At 39.1% G+C, this 21,210-nt stretch overlaps 1 protein-coding gene and 1 non-coding gene across 5 annotated transcripts in view; one reads left to right on the top strand and one right to left on the bottom strand.

Moving 5' to 3' along the window:
* MYBPC1 (myosin binding protein C1) overlaps positions 1-17,270 on the bottom strand; it is a 71,287-nt gene extending 54,017 nt beyond the window's left edge. For 2 of the 4 annotated variants that reach the window (XM_015867405.2, XM_032445817.1), the window contains exon 1: positions 17,055-17,268. In XM_015867405.2, the coding sequence (XP_015722891.1) occupies positions 17,055-17,079 (25 nt within the window). In that variant the 5' untranslated portion in view covers positions 17,080-17,268. Of the gene's footprint in view, positions 1-17,054 lie in introns of all 4 variants that reach the window. The other 2 variants (XM_032445805.1, XM_032445810.1) reach the window with 2 other exon arrangements.
* Positions 17,271-20,470: 3,200 nt separating this feature from the next.
* TRNAV-CAC lies at positions 20,471-20,543 on the top strand. The gene has a single exon. It is a non-coding gene; the product is annotated as a tRNA-Val (tRNA).
* The last annotated feature ends 667 nt before the right edge of the window (positions 20,544-21,210 follow it).

The following is a 21,210-nucleotide window of genomic DNA, read 5'->3' as shown; positions in this document are numbered from 1 at the left end:
TAGACACTCTGAAGAAAACAATTCAGTCCCAGCTGAAACTAAGACAGACAGGAAGATGGCTGAAGGCAGATCTAGAAGTCAATTGTTTCTTTCCTGGATCACAGTGAAATCTGTTAGGCTATTACTAGGAAAACAGGCAAAAACTGAGTTGAGAAGAGAGACCTGAAGTATAGAGTGGGAGGCAAAAAAGGGAAAGAGAGAATTCCAGGCATTGGAGGTGGTAAAGACATGGGAGATACTTCATCATAATCTTTTGGTCATGTGCAATCCCTTTCATGGTCATGCTGAGCTTACAGTTCTATTCCTGAGGACAGCCAGGAAAAAAACATTAATAGCACTGAGTAGTTTCCACCTCCCTAAAGAATGATAGCCCTCTCTGGATGACCTCTGAAACAGACTTGTCAGCCAGGAAAGGGCTCTGTGCACTCAATAAGCAGCTTACTGTTGTGGACTTTCCCTAGGAGACATGCTCATTGGAGTTCCCAAATGCCATTCTCAACAATCCCATTTCCTAATATGGTTCTCTGTCAAGGCATTGTCAGGGGGCTGATGGTGGAGAAAGTGTTTCCAACAGGAACTCTTCAAACCCCTGGGAGAAGAAATTCTTCAGTGGACTGGGACAAGCCTCTTGAGCTGCTGACCATTGAAGGTTCATTGAATTCAATAAACAACTGGATCAATATACTGCAAGTTTTGTCTTCTGCTAAGATACTAAATCTGATTTCTGTCTCCTGGTTTCTAAGACAAAAAGTAATTGTCTCCTCTATGCAGTTCTTTATTGAAGAGGTCAAGACTGTCGCATGTCAGTGGATTGTGTCATGCTAAAATCAGACCTTGGTTTATTCTTTGGATTTGAAACTTCTATAGCAGTTGACTATGTATGTTTACAAAAAGAAAATGAATTAACTTAGTGTTTTCTATGTGGCTACTAAGAAAAGATGACATATTAAAAAACGTGTTTAGTAAATAAAGTGAAAGCACAAGTGTCACTTGGTATAACATCTCCAGAAATGCTTTCATGTCTCAGTCATGTCATGAGATGCATTCAGGATCCAGTTTGATATAGGATATGAGCACTTAAAGCCAAGACAGTGATTTATAATTATACATGCAGACATACACCATTGAAAACCAGCAGGAGATTCAACTTGACACAGTACCAACTATTTTCCATTACTGTTCCACATCTACAACGTTCAAGTTTTCACGTAAAATAAGACTTGAAGTCTTTTGCTATGGATATAGATAAATAAGCTTAGAAAAGTTCTACAGCATATCTATGAGCTACAGTTATAGAAGTGCTTAAGAACCTTGTTCAATTGGGGCTACCGTTATTTAAACCTTCAAGTCCATTTTAGGCCGGGCTGCACTGACATCCAACCTGCAATAAGCACAAGATTCTTTGGCAAGAAATTGACAGGATACTTACATGTAATGGACAGTTTTCAGAGGCTCTAAATTCCCTCTTCCACCATCTTATATGACAGCAATAAGCATAGATACTCCCTGGCATCATATCTATTACTTTTCACGCTGTGTAAATATAATGGGACATGCTGACAGCTCTAAAAGAGTCCCCAGGTCCTACTTTACTACTGTGCTGCAGGTAACCTCCAGCATACTGAGAAAGAGGTCTGGTTGTATGACCCTTCTAATCTTATGATTCAGTAATCATGAGCAGATTTGTTTTGGGCAGGCTTATGAAGAATGCTCAGTGATACTAGAAAATTAGTAATGCTTTTTTTCCCCCTCCTTATGAAAAGAAAATGACCTTGAGTAATAAATCAGGGCTTGCACAAATTGTAAGTATAGTATTTCACAAACCCTGGGTTGGAACATTTACAGGAGGGAGGAGGAAAGTCTCCTGCATTTGTTTCTTCCTGCAGTCAAATGTAGAATGGTCACAACCCAGAAAAGACCCTGATCTGAACAACCAAAGGATTCAGGATCTTACCCAGTCTGACCAGAAGGCTTACTCCCATTTACCTGAAAATGAAACCAGGACTATAACTGCATCACCATGGATACAGGTATGATATCGGTTTGTGCAACAGCAGCATGTTAAAGTGACTTTCATATGTCAAAGAGCACAAGGATGATCACCTAATGCTTTTTGTCACAAAAGCCTGTCAACTTGTGTCACATTTAAGTAGGTGGATTAAGTTCGTGGATACAGCTTCAAGGGATCAGACAAATATAACTATTACGTAGACATTCCTGAAGTGCTGAGTCTGCTTGTCAAACAAAAATAGACAAAATACTCATTTGAGGAGAGAGCATGGCTCACCCCAACCCTTGTGCAGTTGTATGTAAGGAGTCTTCCTCTGAGTGTAGCCATAAATGATTTCACCATTTTCTATAGGTCACTTCATCCTAGTCTGTACAGAGTCAAAGGGTCATTGGTGACATGATTAAAAGCGACAGTCTCATCTTTTAGAAGAGAGGAACTTGCTCATTAAAGCAAAAGATATTAATGGAGCCTGATGAGCATTTTGTTGGTAAACAGTAGTGGTAGCTGAACTCAGTTTAAATGATCTGGGAGACAGAGGCCTTGAACCAAAACCATTTGTAAACAGTGGAAATGCTTCTCTTGCATTCAGTTGGACTAAACTTGAAATTAATACATGTTTTTTTCCAGTAAAGAGCAGAACACTCAGCAGTCTGCAAAACATAAGCACAATCATACAGACAAGGTTTTCTGCCTGCCTCATGAGTCTGAGCTTTCCACTGCCAAACAGCAATAATTATTTTTTAGAATATCCATAGACATGGATATGTCTATGTTGCCTTTAAAATAAAGCTACAGAAGGCATTTCAAGCACATTTTAATCCCAAGTCCTGAGGTCGTTCAGACTCTAGACTTTAGACTGAAGGGCTGAATTGAAAAAGCATTAGTGTTCTCACACCTTGCCTACTTTACCATTATTGTGGTCAACAATGTGATGGGATCAGACTAATATAATTATTAATATTATTTCTGTTTTCTGCTTCTGGTTGTAATGATGTTATAGACAGATGGCAGTGTCTGATTTGGCTCTCTTTTACTGTTTCTGATTAGACATGAAAGCGATGACCTCAGCTTAAATTCTGTCTGTAATTATTTATATTTTTCAGCAATTAAAAGCTTCATGATGCAGTGATGCATGTGCATGTGGAGAACAGAGGAGAAATGAAATTAGTAAAGAATTTGAATCAAGGTTTATTTTTATATATGAATAAATTTAAAACCATACCTAATGAAGAACACACAACAACAAAAACCCCACAAGAATAATAATTAGTCTCCTCATACAGTCTCATATATGATCCTGATTCAGAATTTGACTGTACGTTTTCAATTATATAGGATTTCAGGGGTCACAGAATCAGATCAAACCACCATATGATGAAAGCAGAAAAATCCCTGATTAAAAAACTCTGTAAACAGTTGGAAAAGCCCAGCAACAGCAAATTCTGTGGAGTAGAAACCAAAGCAAGAGATTCTATCTTCATTGCCATCTGTAAGTATTGTGGTGCAAAGAAACAGCCATCATTTGGGTAATGTTTGTGTTGCTTGCAGATCCCATTCTCCTATGATGATGTCATTAAGTCATTTCAAATGTGTGAGCATCCATAACTTTCTTATTTCTTATGAGAACTTTGCTTTCATATAAAACTTTACTCTCATTAATCACTAAAGAGCACTGTAACCACGATCTTTATCAAATATCTTTTCCTTAATGAGCTCTCTGCTTACATAACAGTATTCTCCTAAGTTTGTGCAAGTAGGCTGTCTGGTAAAGGGCTACATCACTCACACATAAAAAATAATCCTAAACATATATCATGCCTGGGAAGAAGGAGGAAGCTATCAGCAGTTAGCACCCTCATCGGATGGAGCAAGACCTCCTTGGCAAGCTTGACGTTGTGTACATACTGTAATGGGGAACCAGAAGGCTGCCAAGAGTTGACAGCATTTAAAATAGAAAAAATAAAGTTAAAATAGGTGCTGTAATTTAGTTATCAAGTTATCATGCTGTCCCAAGTTCATTTTTATCCTACTTAATCCACAAGGCACCAACATGTGGGAAATAAATTTCATTTGTGTTCCCATACTGTTTCTATTGTATCTTTCTTCTCTTACTCTTTATTCCAAAAATGACACCACAAAGTGCTCTGCTGAGCACTCGCGCATCTAAGAGAAAAAACAGTATTTATGCTTGTGTCTCACAGATCACAGACTGCCTACAGTTTGAGAGCCACACTTAGCCGATATTTTTACTTTCTAATTTATTCCATACTTAAAGAAAGGCCTGTTTTTAACTTCTAAAACTGAAATTTTTGCTATCACTTCCAATGTACTATAGTCCAGTTATGAGTATTCACTCTGACTTTTCTATAATGCATGTTTAAAAGCTCTTATTAAGATCTGGAAGCTGACCGTGTATGCTCCAAAACCTGATGGTTTCTATTGTATTTTCTAGTGACCCATAAGTGGCGCTGCTGGCCAGCAGCATTGCTGCTCTGAATCCCATCCCACAGGTGGCTGTTTTCCAGAGAGCAGAAAAAGGGCAGAGCAGGTACGATTTTTAAGGTTAAAAATTAGTAATCTGGCTCAGAGATAAAAATTCAGTGATCCATATTTCAGCATTTGAAGTGGTAAAAGAGGCAAATGCGTGGAAAGTCAGATTTTGTTATCTATGAAGTTCAGGAGACAATTTTATGCAGAACAAAATGCATGAACACAGCACAATTATGATTTCTTTAGGCCCCTTTAATATTGCAATGATAGTTTTATGTACCAGGTTGCCCATAGAATAATTTGTCTCTGGCCGCAGATACTAATAAGAAACCAAGCACAGCCAAGTGAAATTCTGCTTTAAACACCCCAAATCTAATTGATCTTTGTTTTGTATTTACTGAAAGGCATTAAGTCACTCATCAGAAAAATATGTCCATGTGAAAAAGTATGGCAACAAGTGTGCTTTTTCCTCAGTTTTTTTCTTTCATTGCAATTGTTTGTTAATTATTTTTCTGTGAAAGCAAATACTTTCACTTAGTTCACAAGATTCCCTGGGGAAAACATGGCACCACAATGTGACACCAGAGATAGCAGCGCATAGAGGAGAGCCGAATTCCTTTTTGAAAGCTGCAAAACATGATAAAAGGGACTAAAGGTTATTGGATTATAAGCTTCAGAAAACAAAGATCTCCTGCTTGGGAACTGCACTAGTTTATTGCTCACATTTAACAATATATTTTCGGTGACAGCTGCACATCTATAGGATAAAATTCAGCAATAAAATTGAAAGGGCGGTCATGCTGAGTACATAACCATGAGAACTTTCTTACTGATGTTTCAGATAATTTTCCAACCAGGTCAGGAACCATTTTGCTTAGAAAAATCACTCTTCCTTGACCCAAACCACAGAACCTTATTTTGCTGAGCCATCATGAAATATTTCACTCAAAATCAAGGAAATAAATCACACTATATTTTTATGGGAGTTGTGTCATAGATCCAATGTTCTGCATAACTGGAGTGAGTTCCACAAAGGAGCATATGACCAGGACACTTGTTCCCTGTTGGTCCTGAGAGCCATGCAAGTATTTACCCATTGGTGGGAAACCATTTCTCTTGGATCTTAGGGGAAACCAGAGCATCAACATAAGTCTGTGATAATATGAATTCACGTGACATATTTTTGCAAATTATAGTGAAACTTTTGAGATGTGTTGATGGGTTTCATTTTAATCACCTTTCTGACTTTCTGAATAAAATATTTCAACAATTTAAAATGAAAATCTGTAGGTATTCCCATTTCATAGCTTCTGAAATATCAACTTTTCTTTGAAGTTCACTACAGAAACAAACATGTAAATATTGGGATTTTCCCAGAGGTCAATTTCTCAGCTTGTTATCTGCTCTTTGTCAAAGTAATAAGTATTGTAAATGTGTCTAAGCACTGTCACCAGTGTATCCAACTATCAAATGTATGAGTTTGCTTCAAGATTATCTGACACTGGGTGGCAGAGGACCTGATACTCTACAATTTATTTTTTTTTTCAAGAAAGAGAAGATTTCAAGTCTTGCTGTACAGAAGAGCAATGCCCTCAAATCTGCACTTTAGTATTGAGCCTCTTCTTCAGAGACAAAGTCTTGTAACAAGAAACCATGACCCAGGGCTGTCAGGAATGTACGTAATTAGACATAATTCCAGACAGCATCATTAACAATCCATATGTCTACTTGATGACAACAATGCTAATTTTCAGTCATCAGGCTTGTGGGAAAAAGATCATGACTAACACTTGCAGCATTTCAGTTTAATTTCACTTGAGAAACAGGGTAATGGCATCTTCTTTCTTAGTTCGCTACGGAAAACTTAAAGGCTATGAAATGTAGAATCACAGAATGGCTTAGGTTGGAAGGGACCTTAAAGCCACCCAGCAGCTCAGGCTGTCCAGAACCCTATTCAACCTGGTCTCTAGGATGGGGCATAAACAGCTTTTCTGGGCAGCCTGTGCCAGTGCTTCACTATTTCTTGAGAGAAAAATATCCTCCAAACATCCAACCTACATCTTCCCTCTTTTAGTTTAAAACTGTTCCTGCTGGTACTGTCATTATCAGACCATGTAAAAAGTTGGTCGCTTTCCTGTTTATAAGCTGTCCTTAAGTACTGGAAAGGCCACAATGAGGTCTGCCCAGAGCCTTATTCTCTCCAAGCTGAACAAGCCCAACTCCCACAGCCTGTCTTCATAGGAAAGGTTCTCCAACTCTCTGAGCATCCTCATGGACCTCTTCTGGAGCTGCACCAACAGCCCCACAACCTTCTTGTGCTGGGGGTCCCAGGCCTGGACACAGCACTTTTTTACAGTATTAACCAGATGGAGAAATATTGCTGATAGGTGGATGGTTGGACTGGGTGATCTCAGAGGTCTTTTCCAACCATGGTGATTCTGTTATTCCATGGGACTTCACAAAGGCAAAGCAGAGGGGGACGATCCCCTCCATCACCCTGTTGCCTTGACTCTTTTGATGCAGCCCAGAATGCAATTGAAATTTCAACCTGGAGGAGAACAGTGCTGGTTCATGTCCAGCATTTCATCCATCAAGACTCTCAGGTTCTTCTCCACAGAGCTACTCTCAGTGAGTTGTTCTCCCAGTCTGTACGCATATCTGGGATTGCCCTGATCAACTGCAATATGTTGCACTTGGCTTTGTGAACCTTGTGAGGTTTACATGGCTCCACCAGGTTTCTTTGGATGTCATCTTTTCTTTCTGTCATATCAACTGCACCACTCTAGTGTCATCTGTGAACGTGCTGGTGGTGCACTTGGTCCCACTGTCTAGGTCACTGATAAAGATTTTAAAGATCTCCAGATGCAAAATGGACCCATGAGGAACCTCACTGATCACCAAGCTCCATCTGGACATAGGGCTATTGGTCACTATCTTCTGGCTGTGATTATGCAACCAATTCCTTCTTTGCTGAAGAGAAATTTAGGGGCAGTTTCCACCCAAGGATAATTTGTAATTAAGTCTGGAGAGTAACTTTTCAAAAAGCTTAACTGGTAGGTCAGAAAAGATCCCAGGCACTGAAAGAATGGAATGTTACCCTAAAATTCAGAAATATAATTAATTAGTGGGATTTACAGGTAGTGGCCTTATGATTTCTTTCTTTTTTTCTTTTTCTTTTCCTTTTTCCTCTTTTTTTTTTTTCTTTGTGTGTGTGTGTGTGTGTATGCATGTTTGATGATGAATATTTATTGCAGCTCAGATCTTTGGAATTAAGCATAATACTGAAAAACATCAGGGAGCATTTTGCATGTGTGGAGAGAAAGGACATTTTCTGCACATAAACATCTAGGAGATCTAAGGTACCAGAGACATATGGCACAAAGCAAATCTTTGGTGGAACACAAACCTGTAGTTGTGTACATGGCAGTCACTTATGGCTCTGTGTGTTTGTTAGGCTCAGTAAATTACGTATGTCCCTCTATTTTACTACAATTACATTTTTTACCACTAAATCTCATTCTAAAATACTGAAAGTAGAACCTCTGATAACTGTGAGAATTATAGGCATACACTTCAAAAAAATCATTTAACTTCATCTTTAGGGAAAGCAACACAGCATGATGTTTGCAGACCAGCTGTGAAGGATTGCATCAGTAAATCAGTTAAGTGGTATGTATAAGAAAAAGCTCGTAACAGTGCATCATAGCAGAATGCCTTTGAGACGCTGTTGTGAATAACAGTCGCAGCTCACTGAACGTACTTTCTCTCCAGCTGAAAAAGTCTTCTGGGTAAGAGAAAAACCTTCACTGCAAAACATGGAAACAAAAAACAAGGGCAAAGAAAAAGGGGCAGAGGACAGAGGTCAGATTTCCCCTTTAAAAATAGGGCTAAGGAAAGCTTAGATGAAAGATTAGTAAGGCTGGAGGGAATGCCGTGGAAAAAATGTCATCAGGCATCTGACCCTCTGTGCCTTCACCAAAGTCTGCATCTGTGGAGGAGTGGCAGTCACAGCCTCCATTGGTATTACGGCTCCTCTTTGGGTCTAAAATAAGGTTTTTGGCCTAGATACTATGCTCTTATAAAAACAGATGATGCCGAGTGTGCTACGTTGTGTGCATGAATATCTGCATCTATGTGAATATCGCAGCATGAGATCCAGAGGCTATTAGTCAGTGAATTACTCCATCTGCATGGCATTTCTTGTGTGACTGTTCCTAGATATCTCTAGCTAAAGACATTCTCCACATCACCATAGATGACAGCTATTCAGCAACTGTGTCTTATTGGTCTTTCTAGTCCAATGCCACACTGGATTTAAATGAGGAATAAGGAATAAAACCTGTCCCTCTGTCTGAACCAGTAAGTTTTTCATCTTGGGTTTCCTTCAGGTTTATCTGCGACTGTGTTTAATTTAGTTTCATTGCTGCATGAGGATTTTGAGAGGAGACAAAGTTTGGAACAGGCTTTCAGACTGGGTTCGCATTATGGCTGAGCAAAGCATGGCTCCTTCTGAAGAAAAAACAAAATAATTTGATCTACTTTGTGATTTACTTTTTCTCTGTCTCAAAAATGTTGCATCCTAGTTGGTTCTGTAACAACTGGAGCAAATGCCTCTGTAATTTATGGCAATGCACACAGACCTAAGAGTTATAAATCTGTATGAAAAGGGAACATCATTGTCTCCATGTTACCACAACCTACTGGCATTTATGACCAAAATTAGGAAGGTATTCTGAGCCTGTAAGACATGAGTGTGTATTTTAATACAGATGCCTCTCAGGAAGCATCATGGTGTGACTGAACACTTTCAGACACTCACTAAAACCACCATTTGATCTTATGGAGAATTAAATTAGAACAGAGCTTTTTGTAATAATCACCTGATCAAAATAACTTGCTGTAGCCACCACATACAAGGGTAACTGCCCTAAGAAGTAGATCACATTCTGCTTTCGATTAGACCTAGGGCCAGGGGATAGCAAATTATGTAAGAAATATTTCACAATCTCCAATGAAAGGAGACCATCAACTCTCCTGAACATGTCCCACTGCTGCACGGAAGGATTCTCTTCATGCTGTGGTATGGATACTCTGGGGAGTATGTAGGTGGGATCTAGGGGGCCTTTCAGTGCGAAATGAGCCACACAGCTGTGCTCCCAAACCCTGGTACTGTCACTTTCTGCACTGTGTGACAGTCACATTCACTAACGTGAATGAGACGAGACAGTGCCATTAGCTCTCCTCTGGGAGAGTCCAGCATCCAGCATGACTGCTCTGCCTCACTGCTGTGACATTTAACATGGCTAACTGCAGCAGAAGTCACAAGGTGTTTGGGCACTTTTAACTGAAAATATACATAAGGACACTTGACCAAGTACAGGATTGTGTGAGTGACTGAGGTTCCCCAGAAAGCAGTTCTAAGCAGTGTGGATGCAAAGCATTTGCACTGCTTACCCTGAGTCCCACTGACTGCTCTGTGGAGATGACATTTGCAAAGCAGGTATAGATAATGTGGGAGAGCAGCCAGAGAGAAACTATTTTGTGAGTCCTATCCTCTTTCAGTTCACTGAACAGAAATCTGTCTATCTTCATACTTCCTGAATCCACATTTTATTTCTTTCTGATCCTACAGCTTCTCAGAAAGCAGTGAAGATTGACTGGAACTGTCATCAAAACTTTGTTTCTAATGTCTTCCAAAGTCATATGTATTTGTCACGCACAGAACAAAATGCTGGCTTTAACTCTTTCTCTTCTGTAAGAGCCCTCATCTTTGCTGATGCACCTGCTAGTTCAGTGAGCTTCAAAACCAAAAATCATGCCTGATAAATTAGGGAGTAGAACTTCCAGAAACAGGATTTAATGAAGATTCCCTACTGTGAAGGTGTTTTGTTAATTTTTCATAAGTGCTTTATTATTTAACATAAAAAGGGCTTGTACCTCATGGCTTGAAATATCCATGATGTAACCACTCATTCATTTAAGGCTCTTCAAGGATCTGAGCTAAAATTTAGGGGAGTTAAATCAATTAATATTGATTTGAAAATGAATGCAATTTGTTTTTTTTCTCACTGATGTAAAAAAGAATAAGTAACTTTGAACTGATTTAAGCACTCAACTTAGCGATGAACCAAAATGTATTGACTCTTTCATATAAGAAACAGAACAATTAAAAACAACTACATCTCCTGAGTCACAAAATGGCATTAGAAGCACCTTTTTTTTTTTTTTTAACCAACTACCCTGTTGATCAGTGCACACAGAAAGTGTCAGAAGTGTGCACCCTCCTCTGCCCTCAAGGAATCTGATCCCAAATGTTTGCATACTGAGGCAATACAACTAAGTCACACACACAATGCTGGAGTTGAACACTCTCGTTCTGTTACCAAAAAATTGTCCATTACTGAAACTTTGTAAATGTTAACTGGGAAAATTATAAAGAATAACTCCTCAGCTTTATTGTTCCTTGATATTCAGATTCTGTAGCATATCCTTTTAGTTCCTAGGTGCAACTCCTGAATGTTGCACATCTGCCGTCTCACTCTTACCTACCAGCCCCAACTGGTTGTTTCATACGGCAGTAGGCATCTATGTTTAGGCAACTCCTGGCTGGTTAGCTGAACACTATTTTGGGTTCCACTCACTTTGGTGCGAGAGGGGACACCAAGCTCAATTGCTTCCATTTGTGTATCTGTTTCCTAACTTGGATTTCAGCCACTGCAGTGTAAAGATCATCAGGACCTTTGTGTGACTGCAAGCATATAAAATTTTCAATGTACTGTCTTGGACAATCATGTCAAGTGAGTTTTCTCTTCCTAACTCCTAAAATACCACCAACTATCCAAAGCAAACTAAGAAAATCCTTCAGTATACGTACAAGAACATCAAAAGCCCCCGGTGAATGGCAGAAAAATGGCTTCAGGTATTCTCATGCTGGTTGCTACCAACAGTGAAAAAGAGAAAGATTCTTTTTTTCTGGAGTCTTCAGAAATGACACAACTGTAGTGACCGAAAGAGGGGTGGGAGGGATGGATGTGATGAGAAACAGATGACTACAGCTACACAGCTGTAACAGCTACACTGTTCTGCAGGCTCAGGAGAAAAAGCCATTTGTAGTGAGACTGAGAGAACCCTATTTATAGCTGAAGTTAATGATGTTTCTATTCTTTTGCCTTCTTTCTTTTACTGGTGTTTACATCCAGTGCAAAGCCACATATTGGTGTCTGAATGAGAACAAACTTTCTGCCCTCATTCTAAAGCAACTATTACATTAGGATCTCCAGTTCAGTGGGGTCTCTATATTTTCCTGAGTGGGGCATCTAGGATTTGGCCTTATCCTTAGAAAAATTTCCCTAGATATTTTCTTTTTATAAGGTTTTGTACTTTCAGTTTAAGGAACCCCCTGGATGTCATACTGTAATTTTTTTTAAAGCTCTCTTAAAGCGATATATTTAGGAGGTATGAGGGGAAAGAACTGGGCAGTCCTTTATTTATCTTCCCAACAGGTGCAGCATTGGGAGGCACAAAGGCAGCGTTTGCTAATTTCAGTTCTACCAAGCACAAGCACCCTCTGTTCTGCTGAAAAGAGAGTTGCCTTCTTTCCTCCTAAACTCAGTGGTCTTTTGATTTTAAAGTGATCGTGTTAAGTATATTTCCCATGCACAGATGCATTGGGTTTTTTTTCAAAGGGTGAACGAGATTTTTAACTCAATTAAGAATAACAGCGAGGCAGATCAATCTGCCTACACTAATAAAAATAAAAGCAGAGCACAGTATAAAACATCTTCCTGCAATTTACACCATTAAAAAAAAGGGGGATGGGGGGGGGGGGGGAATTCCCAACCAAACAAGAACTAAATAAAAATAAAAACACCAGACTGAAACAAATCAAGTTTTGAGATTTTTGGTAGAGCAGTCTTAAACTACAGCCTGGTGGAGATGGAATGTCAGAGAGAGAATTTGAGGTGGTCTGATATCTCCGAAGGAAGTGAGGGAGCAACACTTGGAAGTGAGCTCTGGGAGGCCAAGGGCAGTCTAAGAAATACTCAGATCCCAACATATAACAAGATCTATGCAGGAGGACACAGCTCCACAGTCTTCAAGATGGGAGCAGTGCCAACCCCAATGAAGATAATTATAACAATAAAGCATATATTTGCTTTCCATTTCTAATGCGTTTAAATTCATGTGCAAGAGTTGATAATTTTCTGAAGAACTGTTAGGAAAAAAAAAGATAAGGGGTTACCTTATCTTACCTTCCCTCATCTGTCAAAACTGATTCACCTATGGCTTCAGTACAGTGCTTGTAAATGATTCATATGGGCCTGGCTTTGCGTGACTGGGCTCTGTGACTGAAGGTAGATAGAAATAATAGGAATGTATTTTACAGACAGCCCTGCAGAGAGGCAATGATAATGGCAGAAGATAAACCTCTCTATGCTTTCCTTGTGCCTTACTGAAGCACATGTCTATACAGCAAAGACAGCAGCAGCTGCATTACCCAGACCGGTGCCATAATAAAATGATTACACAGGTTCAGCCTCTTCCATGAAAAGCGCTAAGCAGTGTTATACAGTATTGACATGCGGGGTTCCTGAATTTTCAGGAAAACTTTCCATCAGCAGTGTTAATTTTGACAGAAGCCAAATTTATATACTTAGGCTGAATTTGCATTTAACTTCTTGTCCACCTCCGAAAATGTGTCTAGGCTTGAAAATATTATATTAAAATAAATCTCACTTTAATTATTTTTTCTCTATCCTTAATACTGAGATTAATTTCCTGCTGGAATGTTGCTTTACATGAATACTTGCATGATTTATGCGACAAGCTTAGGTAAAAATTATAGGGTATGTTACCTAGATGCACCTGATGGTGTTTTTAAATAGTTTAAATATTATAAATATAATGCAAGTATAATTATATAAAAGACATGTAATGAAACAAAACTGGTCATATTTCAAAGTAACAGCTGTTTCAGCTGAGTACTTCAGAGAGAATAGTGTTGTCACATCTTCAAAGCAGTCTCTACTGATAAGCTTGTTTACCTCCTTTCACAAATTGCTTTATGTCTCAGGGACTGTCCTTCATACAGACAATATTTGCACATGTTTATCTTCAGAATTTTAAAATCTATGCTGTTTATAGATCTAAAAGAATTTTACTAAAGCACTGGATAATGTAAACGTGCTGATTTGTTATTTTGATTCCTTATCAGTATGTGACTGCTCCAGGCAGAGCTTACATACCCTTAGAAAGTGAATTTGGCAGACAGTTGATAAATGCTTTGGCTTAAAATTTGGAATGATCTCTTAACTCATGGCCACGACTTATTTCCTAGATTGGAGAGAATAAATAAGGCAAACTTAAAGAGCTGCCTACTGGGGACTGACTTGCACCTGTCCCTGTGGGATGATGCCCACAAATAGTCAGAAACCATTGCTCTTGAGAGACTTGGCACGCCTACAAAAGCATATCTAAATGCCATGGCCTGTCACAGTTTAAGAGGACACCTAATTAATGGGCAGCTCTTATTATGAATATTGGTAAAAGGAAAGGGAGAGAGAGGAAAGATCATCTGACTGATTATAATAAATTACAGGAAGTAATTAGGTGAGGGTTACTTATTAGTCACCAGAAGAATGAAAGGCCATTAAAGTTAAATGCACTGGTAAAGGTCTTTGGCATCACAGTCTTATTCCAGTCATCCACTGGGATCAGCTAACAGGGTGCCCATGATCTAGTCTTCACCTTGTGAAATTTTAAACAGACCAAGACAAAGCTATCTTACAACAGCATGACCATGTATCTCAAGAAAGCTACAGCTGATGTGGCTATATAGGACTTTGACTCTTTAGGAGTACAGTAGAGGCCTTAAATGATTAGTTATGGAAGTCTATTTCTACTGTGACAAATTCCATTAGGCTGAAGTGCTCCAACAAGCTTCTCTAAGCTGAGTGGTGAGTTTAATTTGGTGATCCTATTTGTTAAGAGCCTGTTGTGAGGCTCCACTCTCACCAAGTCAGGAAATTTCTCACTATGGTAATCTAATAATCTTAAAATATATCAGAGCATTTGACCTGAAACAAATCAGCCTAAGATCTTGCTGCTGCACTGCCTTTGAAATATCTATTTACTTCAGAGACCACAGTAACAAAAATTGCAAAGCTGAGATTTTCTTAAAGTGGAAGTGTTAGCCAGTTTCTGATCACACAGCTGCTTGTTCTGTGTATGCTTTATTTAACTGAAAGTTCCAATGTGTGTAAGTTGCTTCTTTTTGGAAAGCACCTGGTTAGGTACTTTTTTAGTGCAGAAACATTTTGCATTGCAGTCAGCTTACAGAGGTTTCTCAGGGAAGGCATCCAACAGTCCCTGCCAGAATGTAGTCCACAGTTCATCTTCATTACTTAATTGCCTTCAGTGCTTCACACATTGGAAGTTACCTTGGGAGTAGACATCTTACTGTAGAACTACTACCAGTAGTTGCCCTAGTACTGTACTATTAATAGCACCAGTACCACTACAGATATTCTTGCCACTGGTAATGTAAATACTACATGCACTGACACTGGCTCAGGTGAGCTTTGGATCTACAAAAAATCTTTTCGAAGCAGCTAATCTCTTAAGTACAATAACATATATATCACCCTGATCTACTGGCTGCAAATAGTCTAGGTGCGAAGAAAAAGAACCACTGTACAGCCTGTATGTATCACTTCTCCAGAGACCATTCCTGCTACAAACTCAAACTCAGTTAGTGCATAAAGCTTCAATACTGTTTATGTCCTGGTACTTTTTCCAGTACCAGCGTATTTTTGTTTAGAGTCACAAACCCATTTTGTAACACAACACCAGAACTGCTTTTATATCAACTGTATTGTGAGGACATATTTAAAACAATCTAGTCTGAAACAGAATAACAGTCTTTTAAAGATAAGCCTATGAAACTTTTTTCTCCAAAGCACGTATCTTTTACAGGTTCAGAAATATTTTAGGGGTTTTTTTTGTTTGTTTTAGGGTTTTTTTTTCTAGTTGGCAATCACAGAATGCCTTTTGATTACACTGTGTAACATCCAGTCAAATAACAGATCAAATAAAAGGGACACTTAATACACGTGTAAATCATTTGAATTACAAATAAGACACTCTAGAAGGGGTTTGGCTCTAGGTTTGATACAGAGGATTAGGCTTTAGTATTAATACGTGCACTTGGTGTAGCTATTTTCAGAGGGATACTTCATCCATCATTGTCCTCGAGCACTAAGGAGGACCAGTAAGTAAAATGATCACTTTAGTCTGTCAACACTACTTGCTGAAGATTCAGTTGTGCAAAAAGTTTAGTTTTCACATGCCCCAGCCCCTATGGGGTGCTTCAACTGTCTAATGCTCCTGATGGTTGCTCTGCTTTTAGCTACATGGAAGCTAGAAAATAGAAAATATTTTAAATGCTTTTCAAATAAAGCAAATTCTATCAGTAGGTTAGTTTTAAATCAAAAGTACTCATTCAAACTACGTACACAGGCCTATTGTATCTTTCAAAAGTGGTGGGAAACAAATGTTCTTAAATGACTTCTTTTCACAATGTCATCTTTGATATTAAATTCAGTTTTGTATTTGGGAATGCATTAGGAAATCTGTCTGTATACTTTCTTTGCCAGTACTTTAACACATGTACAGATAGCACATTTATGTCTTTGTAAAAGCTGTGGATATCACCGATGCTAAACAATAATCAAAATCTCTTACCAACACAACTAAACTTGAATTAAAACTTAATGAAGGGCTATGGAAGTAATGCAAGTATAAGTCTTATTTAACTTAAATGACAAAAATAGTAAAATAAATATAGTTCTTAGAAAGTTGTGAACTAATAGTTTCTAAACACTTTTCCCCTCCAGTGTACACGATGTTGCATCTTGCTAGCAGACTATGTAAGGAGTATTTTTGTTGTCAACTCAGTAGTACTAAAAAAGGGACCAGTATTACTGCTTTTGTCTGTCTTTCTGAAACATAAAATAATAACCTCTGTAGTGTGGTAAAATGCATCATTCTAGTTTGATCTGCATAGAAAATCTTACTGTATTCTCCACTCATTTATTCAATGTAATTTTCATTAGAAACTTAAAATTTTCATAAACATATCTTCTCTGTTGAATACCTTATGCAGCTTAATTTTCAAGGGTACTGAAAAACATGTCAACATGCTGCTTTTTTAAAATATATTGACTGCATGTACCTGTTTTCTAGAGTCAAGATTCCAGTAACTGCATTTCAAAAATTCTATAGTATGTGCCCAAACAAGGAATTTCTTGGTATCTCTGCAAAGTCATTATTTAATGACTGAAGAAGTGGGAGGTCAAAGCAGTTTTGTCTTATATATGAAAGTATTCTCAGTTTAAAAGATATTGGTGATCTGCCATGATGCAATGAGGTTATACAGTTATCACTGTTTTTGTTGCTGAAATGTTCAAGATGATCTAAAAAGCATGTTGCTCTTGCGTGCGTACTCAGAATTCCTATAATTAAGTAATGTTCCGGTAATATTTGTTATGCTTACCATCTTTCTTGGTGGGTTCCGGCATTTTTATAAGGTTTCTTTATTCCTAGGGAGTTTCAGCCTTTCAGATGCAGTAAGTAGTAGCCCCAAGTCCAGCTGAGAGAGTATGCAGATCAGTATGACAAGCAGAGGGTGAGAAGAATTCCTCTGCTTTTTATACTGCATCTGAAATATCAATCAAAATAGCACCTCCTCTCTTTTCAATGCAAACACTTTGAAAATTGACAGTTATGGGAACCCCTCTCACATCTGTTGTCTGCAGCCTCTGCTCCCTTGGCTTTTGGAAGGAATCTCTGCTGCATTGCATGGGGCTGATGAGAACATCTATAACTTTCTAAATTCAGCTGCAGCCCTCACTCTCTGTGTCTCTCTTTGTAGCATGCAGACATGCATACACACGCAGATAGAGGTTGAAAAGCGACTGCCAAGCTATTAAGAGCCTATTCTGCCTGCAGAACTAATAGGGACTTCTTGAATACTTTAACTCCCTTTTCCACAATGTAAGAGGGACAAATAAGTAAGAGCAGAATGTTTTCAGTTAAACTTCACGTGCTTCCTTGGAGAGAAAGTGGGATGCAGAAATGGAGTGAATAGGAGAGAGCCTTGTGGTATTAAGGAAGTAAAAATGATTATCGTGCTCCTGTTTGGAGTGGTGAAGACCCTCCATGCCTCCATTCTGCTTATATTTCTGCACTTTCTGGGATCCTTTCCTTGTTTAAGTGTTGCTGAGGAAGAGACATTTGCATTTTGGCTTATCTAGATCCCATAGAGCTCCTTTCAGCACTACTACCTCAATAACTGGAGTTGTCACTGCTGGGAGATAAAATCTCCTTTCCATCTATCCAGGAGATGAAATACTCTTTGCTTTTACCAAACCAGGAAAAATGACAGAAGGAATGGAAATCCAACCTCAGCACACGTACTGAGTCACTAAAGTAAGCCATTGAGCTATACTCCTCTTAAGCTCCTACTTAAACTGTGAATTTGTAGAAAATAGAAATACAGGTCAAGTTCATCAGAGGGTACCAGGATTTATTTTTTTACACATTTTCAGAATTTCAAGAGAAAATTGTAGTGTAATAGATAAAGGGGTCCTGAAGGGTTTCACACTTTTAATACACAGGGATGCGTTTATATCATGATTGCGTGTTAGTGAGAACCAGGCTATTAGACACTGTCTAAATACACTAATGTGTATAAACCATGTTTTGCATCTTTGCATAGGAATTTGGGATGAAAGAGTAGTTATTTGCCTTTTTATTCTCTATCCAGTGCACAATTGCTTCCTTTACTATGCTTTCAGATATTTAGCCATTTCACACGTATCTTACAAGGAGTAGTCATTTCATTTCTTTCTTTAAAAGACCAGATTATCGTGTCGTATTTCTTCTCCATATCGGTGTTTTGTTGTTGTTATTGTTGTTGTTGTTGTTTTCCAGCATATCACTATGGTGTTTTATTATTTGACTAATTAATATACCTATAAAATAGAGAGAAATGCAAAATTGCTTCCTACAGAATCCTGCTCAAGCAATACAAAAGGTTTTTTTTCTTTGTGGTTTCATATTACTGTTTAGGTAAGCCTCCTTGTATCACTGAAAAAATTCCTGTCCTTGGCAAGCAAACAGGATGCTGCCTTAAATAGTTAACAGGGGATTTTGGATTGTTGTGGCACCAGAAAATCAGTGCATGCACAGACCTAATAACACTGCAGATACCATTTTTCACCAGGGAAGGGAACAAACCAGAGGGACCTAGATTGGCTGAAGAAGTGGGTCCATGTGAACCTAATGAGTTTCAACAAGACCAAGTACAAGCTTTTTCACTTGGGCTGGGACAATCCCTGGTATTTTTACAGACTGGGCAAAGAAGCCCTTGAGAGCAGCCCTGCAGAGAAGGACTTGGGGCTCCTGGTGGACGAGAAGCTGGACATGAGCCAGCAGTGTGTGCTTGCAGCACAGAAGGCCAACTGTGTTCTGGGCTGCTCTTGTGAGGCTCCATCTGGAGTACTGTGTCCAGGCCTGGGGACCCCAGCACAAGAAAGACATGTAGCTCTTGGAAATGGTCCAGAGGAGAGCCACTGAGATGAGGGCTGAAGCACCTCTCCTATGAAGAAGGGTTGAGGGAACTGGGATTGTTTAGCTTGGAGAAGAGAAGGTTTCTGGGGAGACCTCATTGTGGCTTTCCAGTACTTAAGGAAGCATATAAGCAGGAGGGGGAATGGCTGTTTACATAGGCTGATAGTGATAGGGCAAGGAGGAATGGTTTTAAACTGAAACGGGAGATTTAGGTTAGATATTAGGTGGAATTTTTTTCACTCAGGGTGGTGACGCACTGGAACAGGTTGCCCAAGGAGGCTGTGGATGCCCCATCCCTGGATACATTCAAGGCCAGGCTGGATGTGGCTCTGGGCAGCCTGGTCTAGTTCTTGGCAGCCCCGGGAGGGTTGAAACTAGGTGATCTTTAAGATCCTTTTCAACCCAGGCAATTCTGTGATTCTATGACCTCCTGCTTCCCTTTTTTTCTGACCTTGTCCTGGCACTAAACTGCAATGGCTGGAACCAAAGGGGGATGAAGTGCAACTGCTGATTCTTTCTACCATGCTATTTATTGAGCAACTCTGTAAGACATAAGGACACTTTCCTTTGCATTTCACCCACCATATGCCACAGAGTCCTGTGAAGTATGTTTTTGGCAAGTCCTGTTAATATAATCAGTAAATACAGTTACAAAGTAGAATGAGGTGGGTTACAGAGAGGACATCCCAGTCTTGCAGTGAGAAAGGATCAAAGATCTATGCATGCTCTTTGATCCCTGGAGGAATAGGATGAAAAGTGTTCCAGAAGGTGATACTGAGTTCAAATATGACCTTTATACTACTGAACAAATCAGCGCTCAGACCACTCACTGGCTCTGAGGCCAAGTGAAAGAGCATAGCTCTCATCTATAAAGCAAAAACTTCCTCTCTACCCTTAGAAAAAGCAGAGTGAAACTAAAATTTTTACAGGGAATGGTTGCTGCCATGTCCCTGAGCTATGCTTAAGCAGATATGGAAGAGTACTAGTTGGCATAAACCAGCAGGGAGCATGCTAAGAGTTCCCACGGGGCAACGTGTCAGCCCATGCCCTGGTATATATTATAGCCTGAGTATAACGAGGGCTAGAAAAACTGAAACAGCTCTGTGAGATCCATTAGGTAGCAGAGGAAAAAGATGGGTTGTATGTAAGAAAAAAAAATGACATTATTATAGTTGCCTTTGTAGGACATGTGCTTCTTTGGTTCTACCGAGAGTGCAAGCAAAAAGCCTTTCAACTTTCAATAAATTGAAACAGTGGAGTGAAAATTTGTTCACCATTTCACTCTCTTCTATCCTTACTTTATAGCTGTATAACTCACTTTATTTTAGCACCAGCCAGGTTTCTGTAGTGTAGCAGTTATCACGTTCGCCTCACACGCGAAAGGTCCCTGGTTCAATCCCAGGCAGAAACATCATTTTTCCTGCCTGTGGTAGGTGGAGTTGAAACTGGTTGATTCTGTGTTACATTCTCTTCTACTCTGATCAAAAATCCCAGTGACACAACTTCTCTGTAAACTAACTGGAATCCAGTTTTTAAAACCCACTGGACTACATTTGGGCTGTGGTGTCTCAGTGTACCTTAGCAATAGCAATGGTAAGGAAAACAATTAATTTCATAAGAAAATAAGCCATATGTTGTTTCAGTCTAACTCCCAGGTGAAAACATGCCTGAAGCACCTGCTGTGCTTCATACAGAAGGAGAAAACAAAGCTCATGTGTGTTTTCCTCTAATTCCAGAAGAAAATAATAACAAACAAGTCTTTCTGGACCATTGTCAATCAGTGGTGGCTACAGTTCTCTGGTACTTTGCATTTACTTTTTGCAGTCTCTTTTGGACAGGCACAGCCCTAAGAATTCCAAATTCTTTTTCTTTTTTTTTCCTTTTTTTTTTTTTTTTTTTTTCCAAATCATCAGATCCGGTTGATTTTGATCAATAACTGCTCGAATTGTCCAATGACTGGTTAAAAAAGAAGGAAAAAAATGAAAAGGAGTAAGAGAGCGACCTTCTTCATCCATTCATTTTTGATACATTTTAGTCATCTCTGCTCTTTGGCTTTCTGGATCACAGAGATGTCTAAG

The sequence above is a fragment of the Coturnix japonica genome, chromosome 1, assembly GCF_001577835.2.
Source record: "Coturnix japonica isolate 7356 chromosome 1, Coturnix japonica 2.1, whole genome shotgun sequence".
NCBI classification, from domain to species: Eukaryota; Metazoa; Chordata; class Aves; order Galliformes; family Phasianidae; genus Coturnix; species Coturnix japonica.
The sequence above is the reverse complement of the archived record's forward strand: the minus strand, read 5'-3'. Positions and strand labels throughout refer to the sequence as shown.